Raw genomic sequence first — 26556 nt, forward strand, 5'->3', positions numbered from 1 at the left:
TAGTCTTCTGCAAACAGGTGTTCACCATTTGAGATCTGCCACCATTCCCTCCTTCAGATTTGGATTTTACCGATTACAATCCTTGAGTCACATAGGGTGGCATGTTTCTTCCATGTGAACTTTGTTAATGGCTCACTAACATATCTGCTTGTGTGAAGACGAACCTTTGAGCGCCCAGGTGCTGTTCTTTCTGATAGCCATCTGGTTTCTTACCACACTGCTGTAGTACCCATCTTCCGTGGTCTCTTCATGAGGGTGTGCATCAAGGATGGCCATGTGAGAAGAACTAATTTTTAATAGTTTGGGGCTAGAAGTAATTGTGACCTTAAAATCCATTCATTTCTCTATGGTGTATATATATATGTATATGTATATCTTGGGGTCACTTTAGAAACACCGTTACCATTTTATGATAGAGAACATTTCAAATCATCCCTCTATGGCATAAGGTAATTATATTGATAGAATCATTCATTTAGGCCGTCGTACAGAACTTACAACACTGTTAAGAAAGGAAATTATACAAGTATAAATCAGCTTCATACTACAATACATGCCTTGTTGACTTCAGACTAAGTTCAAGGGAGTATGTTGGTTCCTTAAATCTACTACAGATGGGTTTAAGGTAATGCCTAGTTCATTTAGTGGGATTAACACACCGAACCCTTCTGGTGTGGTAAGAGGGTAAACATTCTCTGAAGAATGTTTTGTGCCTCAGAGGCAAAGAGTGTAAAGGCCTAGAATTCTATACAACATGCCATGGATCACCAGGGGGTGCGTAGAAACTAGGCCAAAAGTGTCCAATTAGGAACACCTACTGGACGTAGTCTCCCCATTGGCTCTTTTCCCCCCTCCCCATTGGTTCTATATCAATATTGTTAAGTGTGTTTTCATGATAGGAGGGTGCTCCTGTGGTTTACCCGCCAATAGAAATGTAAGTGCCGTCTCCAAGACATACATGTTGCCCTCCCCCCATCTTGCATTTCCAGTAAAGTTCACCTCTTACTCTTGTAGGAGTATCTGTTGATTTGGAGTGACCTTATTACAGTGTGGTATGGCAGCAGCTAAATGGTCTTCACTTTCTTCCCTCAGTTTGAAAAATTGACCCAGCATAGGTGAGCCCTTTGCTGTGCAACTGGTTTTTAAGATGTACATATTATGGGTGGTAGATGTTCATGAGCACCGGTGAGCGCTCTGCCTCAGCGTTTGGGAGACCAGATGAAAAGTTTGCACGTCTTGAGAGCAGAAACCTGTTGCCTTCTTAGTGGACTCCTGTATGCCCTTTCGTGATTGACTACTGTCTCTCAGCACAATGGTTTCCAGGTCTATCCTTGCTGTGATAGGCAGGTTTACTGTGCCAACCTGGCCAATGAACACATGTGGGATTAATTGAAGGGCGGAAAGATAGATGGCTCAGTGAACCTCGCTTTTCGTGTCACTTGCTCTTTGATGATTAGACCAATATGCGGCTGCCTTAGCTGGTTCTCTGCCTCTACTTGCGAACTACGCTACCTGTAGGACACCTAACCTGTGGGCTGTGTCGCTGTAGTTTGAGGTTCCTTTAAGGTCTGCTTCGTCTTGCTACTGGAGTGTACATCTCTTGAGCTGGGGACTGTGGGACCCTGTCATCTGGCTGACTGATGGTGACCTGCCTTGCTGTTTGCTGCCTGTGGCTGGATTACCTAAATTGCTCTACAGAGGAGGACTTAACTGCCTGCATTCTTGAATTGTCCCCTGCAGGCCCTCAAGACTTGAAGGACTGCCAGTGCATTAGCTGTCTCACGGAAGTGAGTTACACTGAGCCATTTGTACTGCTCTATAGACTAATTAACTGTTTATTTCTTATGTTGTATATATCTATCTAAATATATATATATATAATCATAAGTGTCCTGGTTTTGTTTCTCTAGAGAGCCTTCTCTAACATAAATGTCATGAGATGTTTCATGGTTTTATCACCTTTTAAAGGGATACACAGTTTTGTCACCTATATAGCAGAAAGTTTACTTTAATTTTTCAGCCAGAATTCTATGAACCAAACCAAGCTGAGATGTTTCAAGATATTGACTTTTGTCTTGGCTTTTAATCACGAGTTCTATTTAACTAGGACACAAGCAAGATTAATTTTTCCCCCTCACAAATTGATGTGTATGGTCTGCTTCCTGCAAGCGTCAGCTTCTACATGATCTCATCTCTTCTTCAGTAATTCATCCGTTTGTAAACTTCGGGTTTCTTTGGCATATTTTCCCCATAAATTTTGTGTAAAGCATCAATGATTTCACCATTCTTCCTAAATTCCTATTTCTCTGATAGAAGCTTTTTTCAAACTGGTATTTGATCTTTCTTAGTGCTTCAAACTAGATCCTGTTCAGACATGATATAACAGGTTATAAAACAAGAAGTTCCCATTTATTTTGGTACAAATATTTTTGAAATCCATGCGTAATTTTTTCATAAAATAAAATAAATGTGAGTGTATATGTATATACAGGGAGACTTGGGGGAAAATGTGGAAAAACAAAGTTAAAAGATAGTGGAAGTTTTCCATGAACTTTTTGAAAGTCTTTTGTATGGATGCATGCATAGAGATATGTTTATATGTGTGTATATGTATGTGTGTGTATGTGTACGAACGAAAAACAATGCAGGAAACATCATGATGAAGAACCAGCTGTAGTGAAGGAAGAAGGCATTCACAAAAACCACACCGTGGGAACCCCACTTGAAATGTTTCAACAGCTGATGAAGCACAGGAAGCACTCCCTCCCTTAGGCCAAGACACTTGGAAGAACTGATTGCCTGGAAGAGGTCCATTTTTTTAACCCATTCCAAAGAAGGCTTACTCAGCAGAAGGGGGGAGAATATCATTAATATCACATCCAAGTACATTTTTGCTGAAGATTATTCTAAAGAAGTTTCAGCAGTACATTCTTAGGGAACTTCCAGAAATTCAAGCTGAGTTCCGAAGAGAACCTGGTAGGAGAGATAGCATTGTTGATGTCAAATAGATCTTGACTGAAAACAATACCAGAAAGATGTTTACTTGTGTTTTATTGACTAGGCAAAGCCATTCAGCTGTGGATCATAAGAAGCAATGGATAGCCTTGCAAAGATAGGAAATTCCAGAACACTTTATGGTAGTCCTGCCAAACCTGAGTGTGGGCCAAGAGGCAATTATTCAAACAGTAAGGGGACTATGGAGGAAAGTCAGGAATTGTTTGCCATAGGGTTGTATCCTCTCACCATACTTGTTCAGTCTGTATGCCCAGCTAACAATTCAAGAAGATGAACTAAATAAAGAAGCATGTGGCATTAGGGTTACAGGAAGGCTTATCAACAACCTGGGATGTGAAGAAGACATAGTGTAGCCTTGCTTACTGAAATTGAGGAGGACTCGAAGCACTTGCTAATGAAGATCAAGGACTGCAACCTCAGCAGGGACAGAAATTCAGTGTAACAAAAACCAGATCCTCACAATTAGACCAATAGACATCATTATGATAAATGGAGAAAAGATTGACTTGGTCAAGGATTTTATCTTACTTGCATCCATAATATGTGAACATTGGACACTGAATCAGGAAGACCAAAGAGCAATCAATACATTTGAATTACGGTGCTGGCGAAGGGTATTGAAAGTACCATGGACTGCCAAAAGAAGAAATAAATCTGTCTTGGAAGAATTCAGCCAGAATAGTCCCGAGTCATGTAATCAGGAGTGACCAGCCCCTGGAGGAGGGAGGCCATCATGCATGGTAAAGAAAAGAGACATAAAAAGGAAGATCCTCAATAAATGGATCGACACACTGGTTGCGACCAAGGGCTCAACCATAACTAACTGTGAGGATGGTGCAGTAATTTCATTTTGAGATGCACATAGTTTCTGTGAGTTGGAACTGACTTGATGGCACCTAACAACAACAACTTGTGATGTGTATGTTTACACACACACACACACACACACACACACACACACCAAGGCTTCCAGAAGTTCCTGGAACCGGCACACCAAGGAGCTGCCTAGCAATGGATATCTTGGCAGCGCACACCAGACAGAAGGTTACTGCAGTTGGAATAGGGGATCATGGAGCAACATGGGGGTGATTTGGGCCGGGGCTAGATGATGTAGGCCTGTAAAGTGAAGATTTGGGAGTGACAGGCAGATAATCAAAGAGGGAGATGAAGAGGAGGTTCTTATAACTGAATATGCCTGGCCTGGCCTTTACCTTTGTGCTGGCCTTAGCTTGCCCTAAGATCCATTGCTATTCTTCATGAGTTCTTCCCGCGTCCTTAAGAAGGCACTGCACACATGATGTGGGGGTTAGAAGGCAAGGTAGGGCTTTGGCTTACTGGACAAAGTCAGTATAAAAATGGCTGTGTTGACTTAATGGCCATGCTAAGACACAATACCAGTGAGATTCTGCTCAAAAACCCATGGGAGGCTCCCATCCTGAGCTTGGCGTGGTCGAGAGGTGTCGTTCCGAAGAACCCTGTTGCAGATCGAGGTGACAGTCTGAGTCCCAGACGAGAGCTGTGCATGCATTCCATGCCGTCCTGACGTAAGATGATGAGAAGTAGTGTTGGATTAACATGTCTCTTCCTGCTGTTTACTTTTTTTTCTTTGCCTCTGCTCCAAAAAATAGGACCAATGAACTCTTTGGAAGGCTGTGACTTTTGCTGTTGATGATAATTTAAAGCAAAATATTTCCACCGTTTCTATCTCCACCGGTTAGGGACATTGATTTTCAAGTTCCACAACCACCCGTACATTTTCTGAGTTCCTCCGCCATTAAGATACATTCACTGTTCCTCCTCATTCCTCTCAATTTTTTCAAGTCATTATTTCCAGTTTGATCCCAAGGCTAGAGCTCTTAAAAGAAGAATATGGTCCAGGCAGACCTTTCTTTTTCATTTGTTAAGCTAAACTGTTGCTTAATTTTAGAATTATTTCAGAGGATGTTTGTTTTTTTATTTAAGGTTAATGGAGTCAGGGGTTTATGTAACCTTCACGACTCCAGGAATTCTGGGGTCTTTGGAAGTTTGAAATGCTTTTCTGAGAAATTATTTGCTAGTTTCAATCAGCCATTCTAGTGTTTCATTTTGATTTATATCTCTGGTGGTTAATGAGGCCGAGCATCGTTTCGGGTTTTTGGTGATCAGTTGAATAACCTCTTTGGTGAATTGTCTGTTTAAACTCTTTGCTCATTTTATCCTTGAGTTATTTGTCTTTTGGTCATTAAGTTGTTCATTTTATAAATATTTTGGTTATTAGATTCTTGTCAGATATGTGGTGCCTGAAGATATTTCCTAGTCAGTAATACACCTTTTAAATGTTTTCACGAAGTTCCCATATTTCCGTCTTGCACTGTTGGGCAGATGGGGACTTTTGTTGAGAGCTATGGAAAACCACCACTACTGAAGCAGAAATCCCGATCTTAGCCTGAAAGTGAACCTGGCAGAGGAAAAGCAGTCGGGCTGCTTGTGTGTTTAAGGAGGCCTTGATTACTCTGGGCATGTGGCTGGTGTGATGACGTACACGGTATTCTGCTGTCAAAAGCGTTGTGCCTAAGAATGGGTGTTTATGGGTCGCTGGGAGTCAGAATCAGCTTGATGGCTGTGAGTTTTTGGTGGGGCTTGGAGTGCTTCCAGCGCTGTCTGGTAGCTCCGAGGAGGATCTCGGGAGGTTTTTAGACAAGATGACCAAAATCAGAGTGTGTTTTTTGTAGAAGCATCAGACGGATTCTTGAAGTTCCATTACCATCACAGTGAGTCCTCTGACGCCCCCCACTCCCTCAGGCTGCAGTGGAGCCTTGCTGGGTGCCAGAGAGGAATGCCTGTGACAGAGGGCCTCCTCCAAGACTCAGAATTTCCCAGCCCCTTGAAGTAGGACTCCTCACCTTGTCTGGCGGCAAGAGCTCTGCCTGAATGATCTGTTCCCTCTTCCCAGCTGCTTCACGGTACTGCTTTTTGCCAGAGTCGCCTGGTAGGCCTCCTGCCACTGCGGCCACCCTCCCACTTCTTATGTCCCCTCTCTGCCCTAGTTGCCTTCCAGAGAGAGGCGACGCGTTTGTTTGCCTCTGACTTGCACACGTGTGGTTCCTCTGCCTCCATTTGGCAGCTGCTCACTGTCTTTGGTCACCCTTCCACAAGTCCTGCTTCCTCAGACGTTGCCCCAGCCTACTTGAATGAAATAGGAGAGCAGTTGCATTCTCGTTCACATGTACACAACTTGACACCCCCACGTATCCTATGTGGTTATCTTCTCCTCCTCCTGAGAAGCAGGGGGGTGGGAGATGGTAAGCGCTTCAGAGGTTGGCATGGTGCCTGGCACACCGATGATGTTGGCGACATGGGTGAACAGCAGCAGCATCCCAGGCGGGGAACTCTCTGTGATGCAGCTTGTTGCTGTCTGGTTGATTCTCACTCCTGACCCCGCGTGTGTGGCACAGTAGGATCGCGCTTCGTGGGCTTTTCAGTGGCCAGGGTTTTGTAAGTAGATTGCAGGACCTTTCTTTTAAGGTGCCCCTGGGGGAACCCACACGTCCACCCTTTAAGGGCCAGCAGCCAAGCAGAGTGATGTTTCTTAGTGATGTAGGAAACAAGCGGCAAGAGGCCTTGAAGTACAGTGGAGCACGATTGTGACAGGAATCGTTACTTCTTCTGGAAGGCAGTTGAGGGAATGTTTGTATGTGGGCTGTGGGGTGGCCTATGTGACCCTGGGCAAGGCACTGGTCTCCCTGAAACCTGCTTCCCTTATGAAATAGAGGCTATGATATCATACACCTCATAGGGGAAGGATTACAGGAAGCCAGGCTCATAAAATGTTTTGTAAAGTGCATTAATTACTATGAGTTATTACTTACCTGGCCTGCAGATACCTGCCTCAATTAACACCCAAGGAAAATTGTCCTGGCAGACCTGGGGCTTTTTGTTTGTACGAACACAGTGCTTCAGGATCCCGCGCCCCCCACCCCCTGCCCTGCTATATGCAGCTTCCCTTAGCAGTGATAGCAATCAGGCCCCCCCAGACATAGGAAGTTAGTTGGATGGAGACATTTGAAAACCTCCAGCCGCTTCCCTCCATGCCGTTCTGAGGTGTGATTGTCATTGCCACTGGTGGACTCAGAGTTGGACAGGGAAGGCCAAGCTCACTTTTGTATCAGAAGCGGGTTGTCCATGGTAGGATGTCCGGCCAAGGTGGCAAGCTGGAGGATTACTCTGCCAGAGCTGCCCTCGCCTGCAGGGACCCACACCCGACCCCTGGCCCCGGGGCAAAGCTCAGGCATCCTGGTGATGAACCTCAGGTGACCCTGGCTGTGCTTAGCGCAGCATTTCAGACAGGTTTGAGTAGATAAAAAGAGCTCAGGTGCTTGATGCATACAATGGCCCCAGAATTCCCTTCTAGGTGCAGGTTCCATTAGACGGCCGATGTCGTCAGCAGGCCTAAAGTGCCATCTTTGCGCGGACTCCGCTGCACAAGTTCTGGGCGGTGTTGAGCTGGTAGCTTTGGGCCCAGGAGAGCTTGGTGCTCTTGAGTTGCCATGAGGATTATCGAGCATCCCCCTCCACTGCCCCCACTTTTGTGTCTGGACGCTGCGCCTGCAGCCAAGGGCAGGGTGAAAGGCGCCTCTGAGCTTGCCCGTGAGTTCCCCATTGCATGGCTTCAGAGAGTCAGATGAGATCAGGCAGCGAAGGTGCCCCGGTCTTTGAGTTCTTGGGTTGAATTCACTGTTTTGCATCTATGTTGAGAATAGCACATAATGCCTCTCTTATTGTAAAATAATAAGGTGTTTTTTATCAAACCGGGAGCATATGGGGCTCTATGGGGAAGAAATTAAAAATAAGAATACTTCTTATTTCTAAGCTCCGGATCTTAACCATTGGTAAAATTTTGATTTCTCTTTAGTACTTTTCTTATTAAGATGCAAATAGGTAACTAGGTGTATGTCTATAGATATGTGCGCATATGTGTGTGGTGCCAGCAATTAAAATGACCATCTGCTCAGTGAAAAGTTGGCAGGTGTGCTCTATGGCAATTGGTTGTGTTAGAGGTGTCGCAGAAGAAAAGCATATGACTGCTTCTGAAAAATCAGCCACTGCAGACCCCTCAGAGCACGATCTCCTCTGACACACACAGGCCCACCACAAGTCAGAGTCAACCCACCAGGCTCCTGGATAGTATATGCATACAAGGGAGTGTCAAAAAGTTCCTGGTCTATGCATTCAAGGGAGTGTCAAAAAGTTCCTGGTCTATGCATTCAAGGGAGTGTCAAAAAGTTCCTGGTCTATGCATTCAAGGGAGTGTCAAAAAGTTCCTGGAAAGGACTGATGAACCCCTCCGGACCAATAATGAGAACAGAGATACCGGGAGGCTCAGGAGAAGGTGGAGGGAGACGGAGGGAATGGATCACAATTATCTGCATATAACCCCTTCCTAGCTAGGGGATGGACAACAGAGAAGTGGATAAAGGGAGATAGCAGTTGATATAAGACTGGGGGGGGGGTGTTTATAAATTATCAAGGGTTCATGAGGGAGGAAGGGTGGGGAGGGGGAAATAAACTGATAGCAGGGACTCAAGTAGAATGAAAATGTTTTAAAATGATGACAACATATACAAATGTGCTTGAAACAATATGTGTATGGATTGTGATACAAGCTATATGAGCCTCCACTAAAATAATTTTTTAAGTCATTTAAAGAAAAAAAAGTTCTTCAGAAAATGGAATTAACAGATAATGGCGCTGTCCCACAGCTTCCTGAAAGGACCCAAAGGAGGCCCAGTGGCCCGCTGGCCAGGCACAGGCTGCTCACCAAACACTTGGCAGTGTGAAGCCCCCACGTGTGCACATCCTTCAGCCAGGATACAACACTTGACAATCGTTCCTGTCCAGATCCTAGCCTCAAAAAACCGACGGGACACTTTCACTCTGTCATGTGGGCTTGTGGAAATCTACTTCCTACCACCAAACAGAAACACACGTGCACACAGGTGGGAGGGTAAGTGATGCCTCCTAGTTCACGCGTGCAGAGATTTATGCCAGAGAGAATGGGTTCTAGCATGTGTCTGCCAGACACGTGCTCTCAGGAATTGTTCTGGGTCTTGTGAGGGTGGCTTACAAACAACACTCCAATCCAAGTAGAGCCTCGAAGGGCCTCTCCTGGGCCAGTTAATTCAAGGCAGAAATGTCAGCAACTTTTTTTTCCCAGTCATTTTATTGGGGGCTCGTACAACTCTTATCACAATCCATACATACATCAATTGTGTAAAGCACATTTGTACATTCGTTGCCCTCATCATTCTCAAAACTTTTGCTTTCCACCCAAGCCCCTGTCATCAGCTCCTCATTGTTTCCCCTCCCTCCCCACTACCCACTCCCTCATGAACCCTTGATAATTTATAAATGATTATTCTGTCATATCTTGCTCTGTCCTACGTCTCTCTTCCCCTACTTTTCTGTTGTATGTCCCTCAAGGAGGAGGTCACATGTAGATCCTTGAAATAGGTTCCCCCTTTCCAACCCACCCTTCCTATCCCCTCTCAGTATCGCCACTCACTCCACTGGTCCTGAGGGGATCATGTGCCCTGGATTTCCTGTGTTTCCAGTTCCCATCTGTACCAATGTACATCCTCTGGTCCAGTCAGACTTACAAGGTAGGATTCGGATCATGACAGTGGAGGCGGGGGTGGAGTGGGGTGGTGGTGGTGGTGGAGCGTTTAGGATTTAGAGGAAAGTTGTATTTTTCATTGTGCTACATTGCCCCCTGACTGTCTCGTCTCCTCCCTGAGACCCTTCTATAAGGGGATGTCCAGTGGCCTACAAATGGTCTTCAATCCACACTCCCTGCTCATTGACTATGGTAAGATTTTTTGTTCTGATGATGCCTGATACCTGATCCCGTGACACCTCGTGATCACACAGGCTGGTGTGCTTCTTCCAGGTGGGCTTTGTTGTTTCTGAGCTAGACGGCCACTTGTTTACCTTCAGCAACTTTGGGGGGGGGGGAGATAAACAAGAGGTACTCTCGATAGATTTTCTTGAAGAACACAGGACAGTCACGAGGCCATGTGAAGTTGGGAGAAAGATGCTCTTGGAAAGATTTATGTTCTTGAATACCCACATGGGGCAGCTCTATCCTATAGGGTCGCTGTGAGTCAAATAACTTGATGGCAGTGGGTTTATTATGGGGAAATTTTTTACAAAATTGAAAGCTGCATTGGTGATGAAAGGGAATTTCCCCCAAGGATTTCTGTTAGCACAATGCACTTGCTCCTTCTTTGAGGGTAGCAGGGGCGTTACCCCGAGAGAATTTGGTTGGGAAACCTTTCGCTGTCTATTCTACAGCCATGATCTTGCCCCTTCAGACTTCTTTCTGCTCCTAAGTTCCACACCCGAAAGGCACACAGAAGCGCCCCTGGACAGCCACACGCCATTGAGACGGGATGTAAATTAATGAGCTTGGACTTCTGGGAAAGGGCTAGAGGGAGGAAACACCACTGTCTAGAAAGGTAGAGACCTAGGTGGGGGCCATGCTGGGAAACAATAGCTCAACATTTTGATATTTTTGTTTAATAGACAGTTCTACAGTTTTGTAGCAGTGTGTTTAAAACTTGCATTCATATATATGATCTTTCTTAATGGTTGGGGATATTTTGCATATCAAACCAAAAACCAAACTCACTGCAGTAGAGTGAGTTATGACTCATGACGACCTTATTTTGTATATACAACCTTTAAAACTCACTTTAGTTGTATTTCCTTATGCCATTACATACGTGTTTGACTGTACATGTCTCCATTTTCATTCAACCACTCAATAAATGTATATTGAGCTTTTGATAAGAATAGTAGTGACAAATTAATAATTTATAAATTATCAAGTGCTCATGAGGGAGGGGGTAGCCGGGAGGGAGGGGAAACAAGAGGACTTGATGCAAAGGGCTTAAGTGAAGAGCAAATGGTTTGAAAATGATTAGGGCAAAGAATGTACAGATGTGCTTTATACAATTGATGTATGTATATGTATGGATTGTGATAAGAGTTGTAGGAGCCCCTAATAAAATGTTTTTTAAAAAAAGAATAGTAGTGACAACAAACAGAAATGATAAGACAAATTTGGCTTCTGCCCTCACTGAGTTTACAGTCTAGTAATTCGTCTCATGAATGGGTGAACACAATATAACTGACTCTAGTTGCTGGTGTTCCTGTTTGTAGGTCTTACCTGTAGCGAAGATCACTGTTTTATAAATTTTGGCACTTTGAATGTATGGTGCTGTGGTCCTTGCTATGACCGTAGTATCTTTCTGTGGCAAGGTCACTTTCAGAGTAACTTAGAAATATGGAATTGATGAGACTCAACATTCATGCTGTCTGATGGAAATGAAAGGCCGGGGTTAATTCATCTTTTCATTAGCACCTCCCTTTCTCATTAACACCTGGCTCTGTTGGGCTTCTCCATTGCAGAGAAGGCTGTGTCATTCTTTCTCAGCCAGCAGCCAAGGTTAAGATGGATTTGACGCCAGAGCCAGCGCAAGCGTGAATTCTTGTTGTCGGCTCTGCAAAGGTATCCAGTTGATTCTGTGCTAGCAAATCATGATCTGACCACACCTTAAAGTCCTCATCCACCCTGGCTGGGCCTCGGGACTCTTGAAGTGTCAAGTCTATAGATTTGCATACTTCGGGGTGGGGAGTGGGGTGGAGGGTGGAGGATGGGAGGGTAGGGTAGGCCTGGAAACCCTGGCTCTGCAAGTGACTGGAGGACCTCTCCTAGGGAAGGACTGGGGACTTCCCTTGGACAGCCTTCAGATTTCTCAAATCTCTATCCATCTGGTAAATCAGAGTTTACTACTGACCGATCTCACAATAGTTCTAGGAACCTTTTCCTGCCCAAAGGGCCCTCTGTTCTACAGAGACCCTGTCCTTTGGATTCCAGACAAGGAGGGGAATAGATCTGGCAGTGCAGGGCTGAAGATGGGCCCACATTGTGGGCCCTCCCCCTGATGGCTTGTCTTCCCAGGGATGAGAGCCTGAGATGCAGATTTCAGATCAAAGGACCCCTGGCTTGATGGCTGCCAAGGCTCCCTTCCCTAGAGGGATACTTTAGATGTCCTCAACTACTTTGATGTCCACTTGATCATGCACTGTAAGCTTTAAGGAGACAGAATTATAGTAGTAATGTTGGATTCAGTTTTCTTTGGTAAGTCTTTGAAACACAAACAAAATTTTTTAAAGACTCTGTCCGTGATTGAACATTGTAATTCCACCAGGAACACATTTTACGGCTGTAACGCTTATAAAGCACAGTGATTAATAGAAAAACTGTCAAACTTGAAAGAATAATTTAACTCATTTCATTATTAAGTATTCCCTGGACATTATTCTTGGGCCTGCAAACTTCATGGACAGAAAGCTTACCATTAGGATTGAAACACAAACAAAATTCTACCAGGCTTTACAAGTTTAACTATAAAATAAGAGGTGGGGAAATTTTTGTCACGAGGAAAGTGTGATAATATAGCCTCATTTGTGGAAAGAATATAGTTTCAGACTATGGCTGGTTGGTTGGTTCACTCATCAATTATGCAACATGCTTTTAATAACTACCAATAATGAACCTGGTGCTGTGCCAGTGGCCAAGGAAACAGAGCCAAGCTTGGCGTCGTACTTACCCTGTGTGCTTTCTGATGTTGGTAGTAATATGTGGACTGCTTTGACATGTACTGATTTCAATGACTGCTGCGAGAGAAAGCGCCTACTCACCTAAATTGACTGGAGAGTATAGCGTTTTTGATAACCTTATTTTTTCTTTTTAAATTTTAAAACAAAGTATCTGAAGGCAGACTACCCTTTTTAAAAATGCAATCAGGTGATTTATTGCTATTCTTTAATTCGACTCAAGTGTTTAATGCTGCAGGATTGGGTAGATGGAGTTGCTGAAAATATGGTGCAGGTGCAGATGCGAAACCCTGAAAGTAGCTTTAGAAACAGCAGGTCAAAGATCCATCCTGGCCAGTGTTAGGAGACTGTTCTAAAAAGCCCAGTTGCCATGGAGTCGATTTCGACACATGGGAACCCCAGGGACAGAGTGTCACTACCCCTCGGGGTTTCCAAGGCTCTATGTCTTTATGGACAGTCTGCCACGTCGTTCTCCCATGGAGCAGCTGGTGGCTAAGCCAGCCAGTGCTCCTTAGAGTGCACCATAGTGAGTGAACCGGACTTAGGCTTTGGATTCTGGCTCTGCCGGGTCCAGTCACCTGTCTGTGCCGCGCTCTACTCCTCTGGAAAATGGACATATGGACACCGGAAGAGCCACATGTTCACGTATTGTAGCGTTAAGAAGAATGTTTGGCAAATTCCAGCCACTCGTCCACGACTGTTGAGTCGATTCGACTCTTGGCGACTTGATAGGGACAGAGTAGAATTGCTCCCTAGAGTTTCTAAGTCCGAAAATCTGAATAAGAGCAAACAGTTCTGTCTCCCACAGAGAGGTTAGTGGATTCGAACTATTAACCTCATAGTTGGCAGTCCATGTCTACCAGGGGTCCATGACACATAATAACTCAGGAATAAAGAATAAGACTGGTGGATATGTCCTTGGCTAACGCCAACGGTTATTGTGCTGGACTGTTGAGGGGTTACAGGTTTGAACCACCCAGAACAAAGGCTTGGCAATCTGCTTTTTAAGAAGGAACACAGTTGCACTCTTGCACCTGAGGGAGAGCGGCGCGTTGGAGTCTACTTGACGGCAACGGGGCTCATTGCTGGCAGTAGCAGTCTCAGATGGTGCTGGTGATAGTGAACACTAGCATCCTTCCTCCTCACCATGAATGTCTGTACTCAGTCCAGACCACAAGGCCACCGAAGGACAGCAGTGTAGGTGGACCCTAACTGAACAACAAGAAATATCTTCTTAGTTGTTTCCTAAGCTAAGGTTGTTTGCTTCACTAACGTTGTTGTTTGATGGGGTCAAGTTGGACATAGCAGTCCAACCTTCAACAGAAGGAGATGCTGCCCAGCTCTGTGCCATCCTTAAAACTGTTGTCATGTGTGAGGTCATTGTTCAGTCATTGGCTCAGTCCATCTTGCTGAATGCCATCCTCTTTTTCTCTGCCCCTCCACTGTACCAGGCATGCTGTCCTTCTCCAGGGACTGGCTTCTCCTCCTAACACTTCCGAAGTTCATGAGATGAAGTCTCACTATAGCTCGTGGATGCTCCACCAAAAGCTAACTTAATGAAAGGCTATGGGTTAGGGACTGTGTCCAGTAGCCCTACTGGCTTTTCAGAGTTCCCAAAGCTTAGCAGCCCCCGAGAGGCCATCAGCACTGCTAATCTGTTAGCCATGCCCATGGAGCACTACTGACTCTCGTCCATGCTACTTCCCACTATGTTTGTAGCGCTGCCCCGCGTCCTCCGGAGAGCCTGTCTCACACGATGCAAGCTCAGTGCAGAGGTTTCTCCCTCTGCTCTTCCCTTATCCCATCACCCTTTCACCACCTGCCTGCTCGCTGTCTCCACAGAGGAGCTGCAGGGAATCAAGGACCGAGGCCATGCGTCTAATGCAGTGGTTCTCAGACACGTGGGGAGCACCCGGCAATGGCCCGCGATGGCTTTCATTGCCACACATTTCACGTGCACACAGGGCACGTCACCGTGGAGAAGGCTTGGGCCCCACATGTCGGTGCTGTGAATGAGAAAACTTGAGTTAGTGCACTCTGGAACCCCAAGACTTCTGGGTCTGTCTGACTCCAGTTTCTGGGGATGCTTAAATGCTATTTATACAGCTGATTGATTGGAGATGCAGGATCCAGGCAGAGACATGGGAGATGGGGCGGTGGCTGTTGTATATCTGAGGAGCCGTTTCTTTATACCCGCTATCGCCGTCTCTCATTGGCACCATTGCCATTGCCCCCATCCGCGTGGCCAGCACCTCTGACTGACTTCAGAACAAGGAGACCCGTGGATGTATTAGGCTTAGTGCGAGAACAGAGCTGCTGACTGTCTCCTGCTGTCCCTGCCAGCTAACGAGGTGCCTGTGACAAATGTGAGTCATGCTTCCCATGCAGCACCATGCCCCAGAAAAGAGTGATGTCACGACACTTTGAATAGAACGATAGTGCTTTGTATCAGCCAAGAAGGGAGTTTGTTAGGATGGGTGGGAGCATGGGGGAAGTTTACATTTTAGTTTTGTATTTATACATGTAACTGTCATGTAGTGCTTACTATGTGCCGGGCAACGGTTGCAAATATTTTATAAATCGTATAGAAACTCATTAAGTTGTGATGACACACCCACAGAGGTAGGTAGGGAAGGTAGCTTATTTACAGGTAAGGAAAGAGGAAGGGTAATTCTAGACCCAAGAATTCTGCTGCAAAGTCTAGATCCTTAGTCACTGAGCAACAGATGAAAAAGTCGGGGTAGGGATGGCCCAGTGGGTTCGATTCTCGGTTTGGACACCTAGCACAGTACCACCCATCTGTCGGCGCAGGCATGAGTGTTGCTATGGTGTGGAGCTTCCAGGCTGAAGAGTCCTAGGGAGAAAGGCCCGGTGGTGTGCTCTGGAGCATCAGCCAGTGCAAACCCTGTGGGTTTGTAACCTGTCACGGAGATGGCGCAAGGCCATAGCATGTTTTGTTCTGTTGTGTCTGGCCTTGCGTCAGTTGGAAGCTGGCTTCACAGAGGCAACTGCAACGTGGTATGAAAGGTGCTGAACTCTTCACACTTGCCCTACCTGGGATCTTGACCTATGCTTGACCTCAAGTCAGGAATCTGGGAATAAGTTCAGGTTCTTCTTCTGACTTCTGTTCTCTGTAACCACAGACATTGCTTATGTGCGTGTGTGACCTTAGCTTCAGGCATGCATGTGGAACACCATTGCTCCCAATCTGTGGCTGGCTTGTGTTTCTACTCGTAAACAAGACAATACATGGAAGAACAGAAACCGTCTAAGCTAGCCACGTAGGAGCATGAGTGAGTGAAGAAGCCGTGATAGGAAATAGCCTCGTGGAGTCGAACGTTTGCACTGGTCGATGCCAAAACATAGAACCCAGGCTTATAGGAGGGGATTGTGTTTCTCTTTCTTGTTTTTAGTCCACTCAGTGATGCTGGCCTATAAGCCACTAAGAACACAGCTTCCTGCCTAATTACTTGTTGATGGTAACTTCCCCTTCCCTTCCCCTTGGCAGCCTGGCTACATCATGGAGAGGATCATTGGGGGTGGCCTGGTGTTTGGGACGTGACCGGGTGTGTCTTTATTTCCTACCAGGACAGAGCCCTTTCTCTGTCAGGTCTGCCTCTGTTCCCAGTAGAATGGCAGATGACAGCTACTTAACTGATGCACTTATCTTGCTGACTTCCAGTTCCTAAATGGGTCTGTGCTCTTGGATGGCTCATTTTGTTGTCTGTCTGCCTTTCCAACACATACAAGTCAGCATATGGATTGCCAGAGGAGAGGGGCTACGTTCAGGTCTTTGTAGAATCTCTTGTCTAAAGACTTAGTAAAGGCTTGTGTGTGGGTGAAGCCAGTGCACCTGTAATTTAGTCACTAGGAAAATGCACCACTCTAGCTCATAGACAGATGCTCGGAATGGGAATCAACTCGTATAAGCAAGAAAATGCCAGCATTTAGCACAGTGTGCCCAATACCTGGCGCAGAGTGATAGTTCAGTAAGTATTTGAACAGACAAAAAAATCTAGTCTGTATTTTCTTTCTTAATTCTCATCATATGTAGCTTTGGGTTAGTCAGCATGTCTGGACATCTGGACTGTGACCTTTCTTAAGTACTCTCATATGTAACCAACATCACCACTTAATAAAAAAATGATGCCATGCTACAGTACACAGTGCTGGACGTACCAATGGACTCAATCCCAAACCCACCAGAAGGCCTGGCTACACATTTGGGATGTCTTTTGGTACATCAGTTATTCCCTTAGTGCAGCAATTCTCAACCCCCTTTGGGGGTCTAAAGACCCTTTCACAGAGGTCGCCTGATTCATAACAGTAGCACAATTACAGCTATGAAGTAGCAACGAAAATACTTTCATGGTTGGGGTGGGGGTGGGGGTCACTACAACATGAAGAACTGTATCAAAGGGCCCCAGCACTAGGAAGGTTGAGAACAGCTGCCCTTGTGTGAGGAAAGGGGGCTTCAGAAAGCTGCTTGGAAAATCCCATTATCTTCTGAGTCCAGTTTTCCAAGAACTTTCCAAAGTTCCCTCGTAAAGTGTGGTGGTCCAATTAGTTCAAGTCTTTCTGCCTTTTATGTGGGAGTTGTAGGCTTCATTCCAGACCATTGTACCCACCACCTGCTGACACTGGCCCTGTGATGGTGGACAGGTTGGAGTGGAGCGTCCAGACTGCGCTAGCCTAGAGAGAAAGGGTGGCAATGCACTTCTGGGATGGTAGTAGTCTAACTACACTGTGTGCATAGAGTTGCCAGGAGCCAGGGGCCAACGCAACTGTAGCTAACAAGAGCATGATAGGATGCTAAGCAAGGAAGATTTTCTATTAAGGTAACAGCTGGAAAGAATTTATGAAGTGACTGGTTGCCACACTTGCATCCCTGAGTAGAGAGATTGGGGAGATTGATAGGTGTGGTGCCCTAAGAGGGGTCCAGGTGGAGAGCAGGGGTACTGCTTGACTGCCAACCAGACATTTGACAGTCGCGCCCACCGGTTGCTCTGTGGAGACAAGATGCGGCAGCCTGATTCCTTACAGATTTCGGCTTTGGAAGTCCCTGGGGCTTTCCTCTGCCCTGGAGGCCCCCAGCGAGTTGTGCTTGCCTGAATGCAATGGGTGTGGTTCGGTTTTGGGGTTGTTCTGTGTCGTCTTGCAGGACAGGTCTTCCAGCGGTGATTTTCAGCAGTGCTACATCAAAAGCATCTGAGACATTCTGCTCTACTTGTTAAGAAGTGAAAGAAAGCCAGAGAGACTCGCAGGGGCCCAATTATTTTTAAATGACCTGCATTTTCTTTTACAGATCTAAAGAAGACCCTTGCTGTGTTGCTGGATAATATTTTGCAGCGCATTGGCAAGTTAGAGTCGAAGGTGGACAATCTCGTCATTAATGGCACAGGAACAAACTTGACCAACTCTACCACAGCTGTTCCCAGCTTGGGTGCACTTGAGAAAATTAATGTGGCAGGTAAGAATAGCAGTGTTGTGCCCTGTTATGGAGTGAGGCTCCACTTCAGGGAAAAAAAACAACAACGAAAGAACATAATAATTTTTCATGTAACAGAAGTTTCATCAACCTGAGTTTACACTTATTTACAAATAAGAAATGTTAATGTGCTTTATGGTTTCGCCCTGGTATCCAGCGTAGGGTGGTTTCTGTGACAGGCTTGTCCATAATGAGCTCCTGGAATTCACTGCTGAGAGAGGTTCATAACATGGATGAATGAAATCTAGAGGTTATCTGAGAAGCTCATACAGTGTAAATACAAAATATTGTTACAACATCAGAGAGACCTTTAGGAGACAGAAACATCAAAATATAAAGCTGTTGTTTCTCGATATAGCCTACATCCTGGTATCGATACTTTCTGACCCGTCCCTCAAATCATCCTGTGCTCTTTGGAGAAGCTTGAAGGACTCAAATCCTGCCCTTCTCAGAGTGTGAGTTTTTATAACCAAAAGAAATCTGAAGGGTCCAGATTAGGGCTGATGGACAGTCGGGGTTTGTCTTCTGAAAATACCACAGCGCACTCAGCCCTTGCTCCCCTCGAAGGTGCATCGCTGCGATTGGGGGAAATGCCTTGGCATGACTTTTCTGACAGTCTGCAATAGTGCAGATTTTCATTTTCTTGAGACTTCTTCTCAATAAGCCCCCATAATCTTCATGAGCCATTTGAGAAAACCAAGATTGCTGCCTTGTAATCTCCCCCCAGGCCCCCTCCCCCCGAATAATCATAACCTTCTGGGCTGACATCTCTGCCTTGCATTTAATGGCCTGCAGATCCCCTCAGAGGCCACGGCTTGAATTAGATGACCCCCTTAGTTAGACTAGATCGAGTGTATTGCTGGCAGGACTTGCCTGCTGCCCTACAGGTCTGGTTGCACAGATGCGTTTGAACACACTGTGTTTGGAATAAACCTATGCATGCGTGAATTGGAACTGATGACAATGCCTTGTAACTCACCTACCTTTGTAGGACTCCTGTTCCTCCCTCCTTGATTGCCCCATGAAGAACTTTCCAACGCTGTTGGTGTTTGATGGATGCTCTTCTCCCAGTTGTTGAACAAGAGCCAGCCATTCAGAAAGTGCTTACAATGTACTTATACTAGTACCAGTTGGTAGTGCATTTACTCTGGCTAATGGCAACCGCTCGTGTGTCAGTGGGCCCTTGGAATTTCAGTGGCTGGGTTTTGGAAGGAGATTGTGGTCTTCTTCCATGATGCCTCTGGGGAGATATGATCCTTCAAATTTTTTATTAACTGCCAAGCCTATTTATTGTTTGTGCCATCTGGTGACTTTTAAAAAAATTTTTTAATAAGACACCAAGTGTCATTTCAGGATAAGCAAATCTCCTTTGCAGCATACACTTGAAAGGGAGAAGGAACCCACAGTCTTCTCGTTCCCAGAATGCACTGGGATTCACTGTCTAGTTTGAAATCATGGAAGTCTTTGGTCTCATGCTCATGACAACTTTCCCATCGTTGGTCCTGAACTTTCAAGTACATCATGGTCAGAGAGTTGTACACATGTTTAATGTATACCTAGTCTTACAGGAGGGGAACGATTCCATCACATAAGACAAGTGAGAAGACCATGTGCCTTTTCTCCCATGGTAGCGCTGGAAAGCACAATGAGGTTTCGCTTCTTTTCGAGAGAAACGCACTGGACTTCACACACAGGACAGTTATAAATACATCCCTTGTGTGGAGGAAACAGTGATGTCAGAGGAGCTCTCAGAGTGGACTTTGACTTAGAAAGCTGGGAACTTCCCCAGTACATTCTGGAACACCTAGTAGCTTCTACAAGTATACGGAGAGAGGGAATTTCTGGAAACGGCACTTAGGAGATACATGTCCACTGTCTGGTTGTGGTCTGATTCTACATATCTACTCTGGGACGCTTTTGCCCATTGCCTTCTTGAAATGGAAATCTTAAATAAGAGAAAGGAAGTGGGTAGAAATCAAACCCCAAACCATTGTCTGCAGCTCACAAGGCACCCGATGTCTTTGTCTTCAAATCAGCCCTTAGAGCAGTGGTTCTCAACCTTCCTAATGTCTCAACCTTCCTAATACAGTTCCTCATGTTGTGGTGACCCTCCTGTCCTACTCTGGGCACATTAGGGAAACAAATCCACAGAAACTCATAGATAAGAGAGTTATATATAAAGGTTAAGTGCACATCAATAAAATATGCCAACCCAGTGCTGCCCAAGCCCACAAGTCCAACATTAACCCATATGTCCGACTCCAATCCACAAAGTCCTCCTCCATCTCACACAACAAACTCAGTGATGCCGACTGCAGGAGGAAAGTCGAATCAGTGAATGTGTAAGCACCTCATCACTGGCAGGAGTATCCACACAGCTGCTCCAGCACCCAGGGCTGCATCGGGGTAGGTCCATGGCTTCTCAGGGATGTCTTGTAGGAAGTGAGCCTTGCCAGCTGAAGCAGGGAACTGGCTAAGGCAGCTGCACCCTGGTCCGACCATCACAAAGCAAGAGACCCAAGAACTCGAAAGGCAAGGCTCACAGCCATTTATCCCTCCACCTTTCAATTAACCCCACATGTGTTTATCACCCAGGTTGGCACAATAAACTACCTCAATCCACCCCTTGCCAACTTGGCACCTGTACATCATTCTTTAGCCTCACAATTCTGTCTCCACTCCAACACCTACACCTTAATCCTATAATCCTGTGACTATGTTCTCCCACCTATGAAACCTTGTAAGCCAACAACCTCATGCCTTTATCGCCCCAATTTTGGGTATCCAGTTTACCCCCCAACCATAAAATTACTCTCGTTGCTACTTCATAACTGTGTTTGTGCTACTGCTATGAATCGGGCAACCCCTTTGAAAGGGTGGTTCATCCCCAGCCCACCCCCGCCAAAGAGGTTGTGACCCACAGGTTGAGAACCACTGCCTTAGATTGTCGTGGTTGTGGTAGGACTGGGGGTGGCCACTGCCATTGTCTGGGGTCACAGAAAGCATCGAGCTCGAGTGTCAGATGCTCTGGGGGAACGATTGTGGCTGAACTGTATGTAGTGCTGGTGAGTGGCCGTTATGCCAAATTCTAGTTAATGGATGGAGGAAGTAGCTGAGGTACTTTGAGGATTTAAAAGATCTAGTTCAGTACACATTTTAGCCTGTTTCCTTCTCTTTCCCTGTTTTATAAATTTTCACAGCTTTTAGTGGGAGAGATCTCTTCTTTTACCCACCTCTTTGTGTCAAAATATCTCATTGTCTCATATTATACAAGTCTGTTGTGCTACCTTTCGGTAATGCTCTTTGCCCTTAAGCAAGTTAGAAATTGCCACGTATATTCCCAACAATCCTAAGCATCCAACCAAACAGAGGTATTAAAAATAACTTTTAATTACAACACAGAAGCAGTGTCATCGAGGCCATAAATCCCATCCTCCCTGCAGTTTTCAATAGCTTCTGTAATGAGACAAGAAAGCTTCCCACTGTGTTAAGTTGCTTATTAATAAATGGAACCCATGCCGCTGCAGTCGCCCCTCCCCACCCCCATTCTTGGTAGAAGATGCGATTGGAAATTCTATCTGATTTCACTGCGGTTCTGTATGATCCTGTTTCCTGAGGTGGGGCAGTGGGTTCTGCCTTAACTCTGCTAACCCCCCAACTGCCTCCTCACACTCTTTTTATTACTAGGCTCATTCATTCATTGAGTGGCTTAACGCACACCATTTTCATGACTCAAGTGTTTCTTAGGGACCAGGTACAATACACGTGAACAAGGATCAGGATATAGTGTTTCAGTTGGGACATGTTGCAAAGTTCTTTCAGGACTGCTAATAAATGCCCAAGGGCTCACTCTGTTGTGAGCCTCAGCAGGAAGACCTTCAGCTCCAGCTCCCTGAATTAAGTGCCGGGAGACAACCTGAACGCTCTCAGCTCCAGCTCCATGAACCAGGAACCCCCCTCCCCCCTCCCTATTAAGTGCCCAGAGGCATTCCACTCCTCAAGCAGCCAGCCTCTTGCTCTAAAGCACTTGGCTTTGGTGGCCTTGGGAGGCTGTCCCCCCCCTGTGGCATGCTCTGGCCCCTGGACCTACTGCTGATCCTGCTCCTCTGCCATTCCTTTGACATTATGGCTACCAGGAGGTTTAGTAGGCAGTGATCTCATGGTCCAGAGCACACACTCCATTCCTAGCGCTTACTGGTAATCAGATCCCCTGTCTGGCTTCTGAGAGCGTTTGTTTTAAAAGCAACAGGATGACTATCACAAGAAATCCTGTTAGCAAGCGTACAAACCGAGTACTATTGGTATCTTCCCCCACCAACTGGAAAAGGTCCTTAGGTGGGAGTTACAGAGACTCCAAGTACTTTGCCGCCCTGCACCCACAATACCCATGTCCTGTAGCTCCTTGTTGATGGCTGCCATGGAGTTGATCCGGATCACTCCTGTTGACCCCAGGTGTGCCGAGTAGAAATCCCTGCTCCATAAGGTTTTTAAGGCTGTGACCCTGCTGCACACAGATACCGAAGCTCATCTTGGGTTCGAACCCTCAGCCTCTGACTAGTAGGTGAATACTCACCTGTTTGCCCCACGCAGCTGCCTTTCCACTCTCCGTACTGGTTTCCCCACCTCAGCTCCAAGTCTCCGGGCAAAGGATGGTGGGTAAACCTCTAGGAATCAAGTGGGCGGGAGTTGGTTGCATCCTGACCCAGCCCCTCTGTTGAATTAATTACTCAGTTAGCCTCCTGTGTACATTCTCTCTTTCATTGGCACCTGATGGGTACCTGGTGTAGTGACACTGCAGTTAGCCTTTGACTTTCGACTCCATGCACAACAGGTTCTGACCGTCGCGGTCCATACGACTGGCATGGCCTGCTTTGAGGAACTAGATCACAGGCCTGTGCCCCATAGTCTTAGCCTGAAAGAACTGCTAAAACGTACTTAGCGTCATGGCAACAACAGCTAGGTCTCCCGCAGAGAAGTGAGACTTCACCCCTGCACCATCTCTGGCCCCAGTATGAGAATGACTAGGACTGACTTTTAAAGAATATTTAAAGAACCATAGTGTTTTCTTTTGAGTTCATGGTTTTTCTTTCTGTTTGGGAAACAGGAGCATGGTTAACATTGCCCGTTTACTAATTGCCTTCCTTCTCCTTAAGTCGGGGGAATAGAAACCCCAGCAACAACAACAACAACAACAAAGGTGTCCTCAATGTTGTATGTAGCCAAGTAGGACAACGAACCGTCTGCAGGAACTGTGGTGTGCGGGGGCTGCGAATGGCTGTCAGGCTTCCTGTGGCGGCGTGGGCTTTGCACATGGAAAGGATCACAGAAGGTCTATTGAAGGGGATGCAGATTAGAAATAGATTAGGACCCAGAACAATACTGGGATGGAAGAGAGGAGACCAACCATCTTGTGAATACCGTGCATTGTTTACAGCCCTCTGAGGGAACATGTTTTTTTTTCACTCAATCCTCTCAGCATCTGTGAGAAAGAAGTGGTTTCACAAGCTCTGCTGAGTCCAAGTATTTGTGCAGGGGACCGTTGGTGCTGGACTCACCTGTTGCCTGGACTCAGCCTTCCTACTGCTGTGGAAAAGAGATTGTCCTTTTCTTCAGTCGATTGCCCTTAATTTCTTTGTAAGTCATTGCAAGTGGATGAGTCTGGCAAAGCATGCTCACATTTTCTTAAAGATGAGAAGGAGGAATGAAAGTTTCCTGGAGTAGTTGCTAAACTGTCTCATAAGCAAGTTCTCTGTGTCCAAGAGCCTTGTTTCTTTTTTTTCCAATTAAGATCCCCAATTTTTGTATTTTTATGAACTCAGATATTTAAACTAGAGCCTCCAAAACTCTATATAGTATTTATTTAAAAACTAATAATTACACAAAAATTTAAAATATTTTTTAGATTTTAAGACTACCTTTTTTCGCTCTTTAAAAAAATATTTTAGCGGGGAGGGAGGGAAAAAAAAGAGGACATGATGCAAGGGGCTTAAGTGGAGAGCAAATGCTTTGAGAATGATTGGGGCAGGGAATGTTTGGATGTGCTTTATACAATTGATGTATGCATATGTATGGATTATGATAAGAGTTGTATGAGTCCCTAATAAAATGTAAAAAAAGACAAGAGGAGAAAAAAAATGAAAATGATTAGGGCAAAAAATGTACAGATGTGCTTTATACAATTGGTGTGTGTATATGTATGGACTGTGATAAGAGTTGTATGAGCCCCTAATAAATTGTTTTTTAAAAAAAACGTTTTAGAGGGGCTCATGTAACTTTTATCACAATCCACACATCCATCAACTATGTAAGGCACATTTGTACATTCACTGCCCTCATCGTTCTCAAAACATTTGCTCTCCACGTAAGCCCCTGGCATCAGCTCCTCCTTTTCCCCCTCCCTTACTACTCCCCCCTCCCTCATGAACCCGTGATAATTTATAAATTATTATTTTGTCATATCTTTTATTATCCGACTTCTCCCATCACCCACTTTTCTGTTGTCTGTCCCCCAGGGAGGAGATCACATGTAGCTCTTTGTAATCGGTTCCCCCTTTCCAACCCACCTTCCCTCCACCTTCCCAGTATCACCACTCACACCACTGGTCATGAAGGGATCATCTGTCCTGGATTCCCTGTGTTCCAGTTCCTATCTGTATCAGTGTACATCCTCTGGTCTAGCCAGATTTGTAAGGTAGAATTAGGATCATGATAGTGGGGGGGGAAAGAGCATTTAGGAACTAGAGGAAAGTTGTATTTTTCATTGTTGCTACATTGCACCCTGACTGGCTCATCTTTTCCCTGAGACCCTTCTGTAAGGGGATGTCCAGTGGCCTGCAAATGGGGTTTGGGTCTCCATTCTTCACTCCCCCCACCCCTCATTCACAGTGATATGATTTTTTTTTTGTTCTGATGATGCCTGATACCTGATCTCTTCAACACCTCATGATCACACAGGCTGGTGTGCTTCTTCCATGTGGGCTTTGTTGCGCCTGAGCTAGATGGCCACATGTTTACCTTCAGATCTTTAAGACCCCAGATGCTATTATTTTTGATAGCTGGGCACCATCAGCTTTCTTCACCACATTTGCTTATGCACCCAAGAGCCTTGTTTCTTTGGATGACCTGATCTTTGGTGCAAGAGCATGCTTGTCCCTTTTCTATGCATGTGCTTTTTATGTAGACTTTAGGCTCACCACAGTAGATATAGTGGTATGCTTTTTTATTTCAGAAGTTGATGGCATCCTTTAGATCTTGTCAATTTACCAGCATCTATTTCTAAAGTATTTGCTCTTGTGCTATAATGGAAATGAAAGCCAACCAGTTGTGTTGAGCTGATTTTGACTCCTTGTGTGTCTGAGTAGAACTGAGCGCTGTAGGGTTTTTCCAACAGTAGAACACCAGGCCTTTCCCCAAGGTACTTCTGCATGGGTTCTAGCCATCAACCTTGGGCTTAGCAGCTGAGCTGCTTAGCCATTTGCACCTCGCAAAGGCTCTCTTAATCTCTATCCCTGCCACCGAGTTGTGTTTGTGTAATCAACCCATAGTGAGTTCATGGGAGAGGGTAGAACCCAACCCTGCAGGTTTCTGAGACTGTAACTCTTCATGGGAGTAGAAAGCCACACCTTCCTTCCACAGAGCATCTGGTGGACTTAACTGCTCACCTTCTGGTTAGGAGTCCAACCCTTGACCTGCCCCTGAACAGCCTTCCTGTGCTGTTTGGTTCACGGCTACTTGGGCACTCCTTAGGCCCTTGTTGACCTGGCAGAAGGGACTCTGAGCTGTGAGAGTGTTCGTTTTCATAGCCGAGTGAAGTCTCCTCCTCTATCCCTGCAGTAAGACATATGGTAATTGTTCAGAAACATTCTCCCTGGCGTGTCTTTACTGCTTCCCCTGGTGTCTTATTGCTCACTGGTGTTTCTGACTGCTTACTGGCATGTCTTTTTGCTTGCTAATGTGTCTTCTGGCTGGCTCTAAACTGCCTCTAAACTAGGCTTCATAGTTGTTGAATAAGGTTCCCCACATTTATTTCCTTTTTAAGGACACCTGTGTGTGTGTGTGTGTGTGTATGTGTGTGTGTGTCTTTCCGCCCCCACCCCCTTCCACTGTTTAGCTATGTTCTGTGTGGCTTTAATCCAAAATGGCTTTTCTTTCCAAATGTATCACCCTTGGGTTTCTTGATTTTGTGAAAGTAAACATGCCCCTAGAGAAATTTAGGTGGAAATGAACCTTATTAAAATCAAGAATCAGATTGAAATGCATTTTTGAGCTCCTGTTTATTTTGTTAAAGAGGAAGGTGAATCAAAAAAGTGAAAAAGCAGATTTTGAAAATTCCCCAGAGTAAATGAATTTCTTCAGGTTTACTCCCCGAAGGGCTCCTGCCCCCACCCTACCCC

At 45.5% G+C, this 26556-nt stretch overlaps 1 protein-coding gene across 2 annotated transcripts in view; it reads left to right on the plus strand.

The window, feature by feature from the left end:
- Nucleotides 1–26556, plus strand: part of MGAT5 (alpha-1,6-mannosylglycoprotein 6-beta-N-acetylglucosaminyltransferase) — a 441795-nt gene that overhangs the window by 186985 nt on the left and 228254 nt on the right. For both annotated transcript variants that reach the window (XM_075530286.1, XM_075530287.1), the window contains exon 4: nucleotides 17981–18145. In XM_075530286.1, the coding sequence (XP_075386401.1) occupies nucleotides 17981–18145 (165 nt within the window). The remainder of the gene's footprint in view (nucleotides 1–17980; nucleotides 18146–26556) is intronic.

Source organism: Tenrec ecaudatus, chromosome 13, assembly GCF_050624435.1.
Source record: "Tenrec ecaudatus isolate mTenEca1 chromosome 13, mTenEca1.hap1, whole genome shotgun sequence".
Classification (NCBI taxonomy): Eukaryota; Metazoa; Chordata; class Mammalia; order Afrosoricida; family Tenrecidae; genus Tenrec; species Tenrec ecaudatus.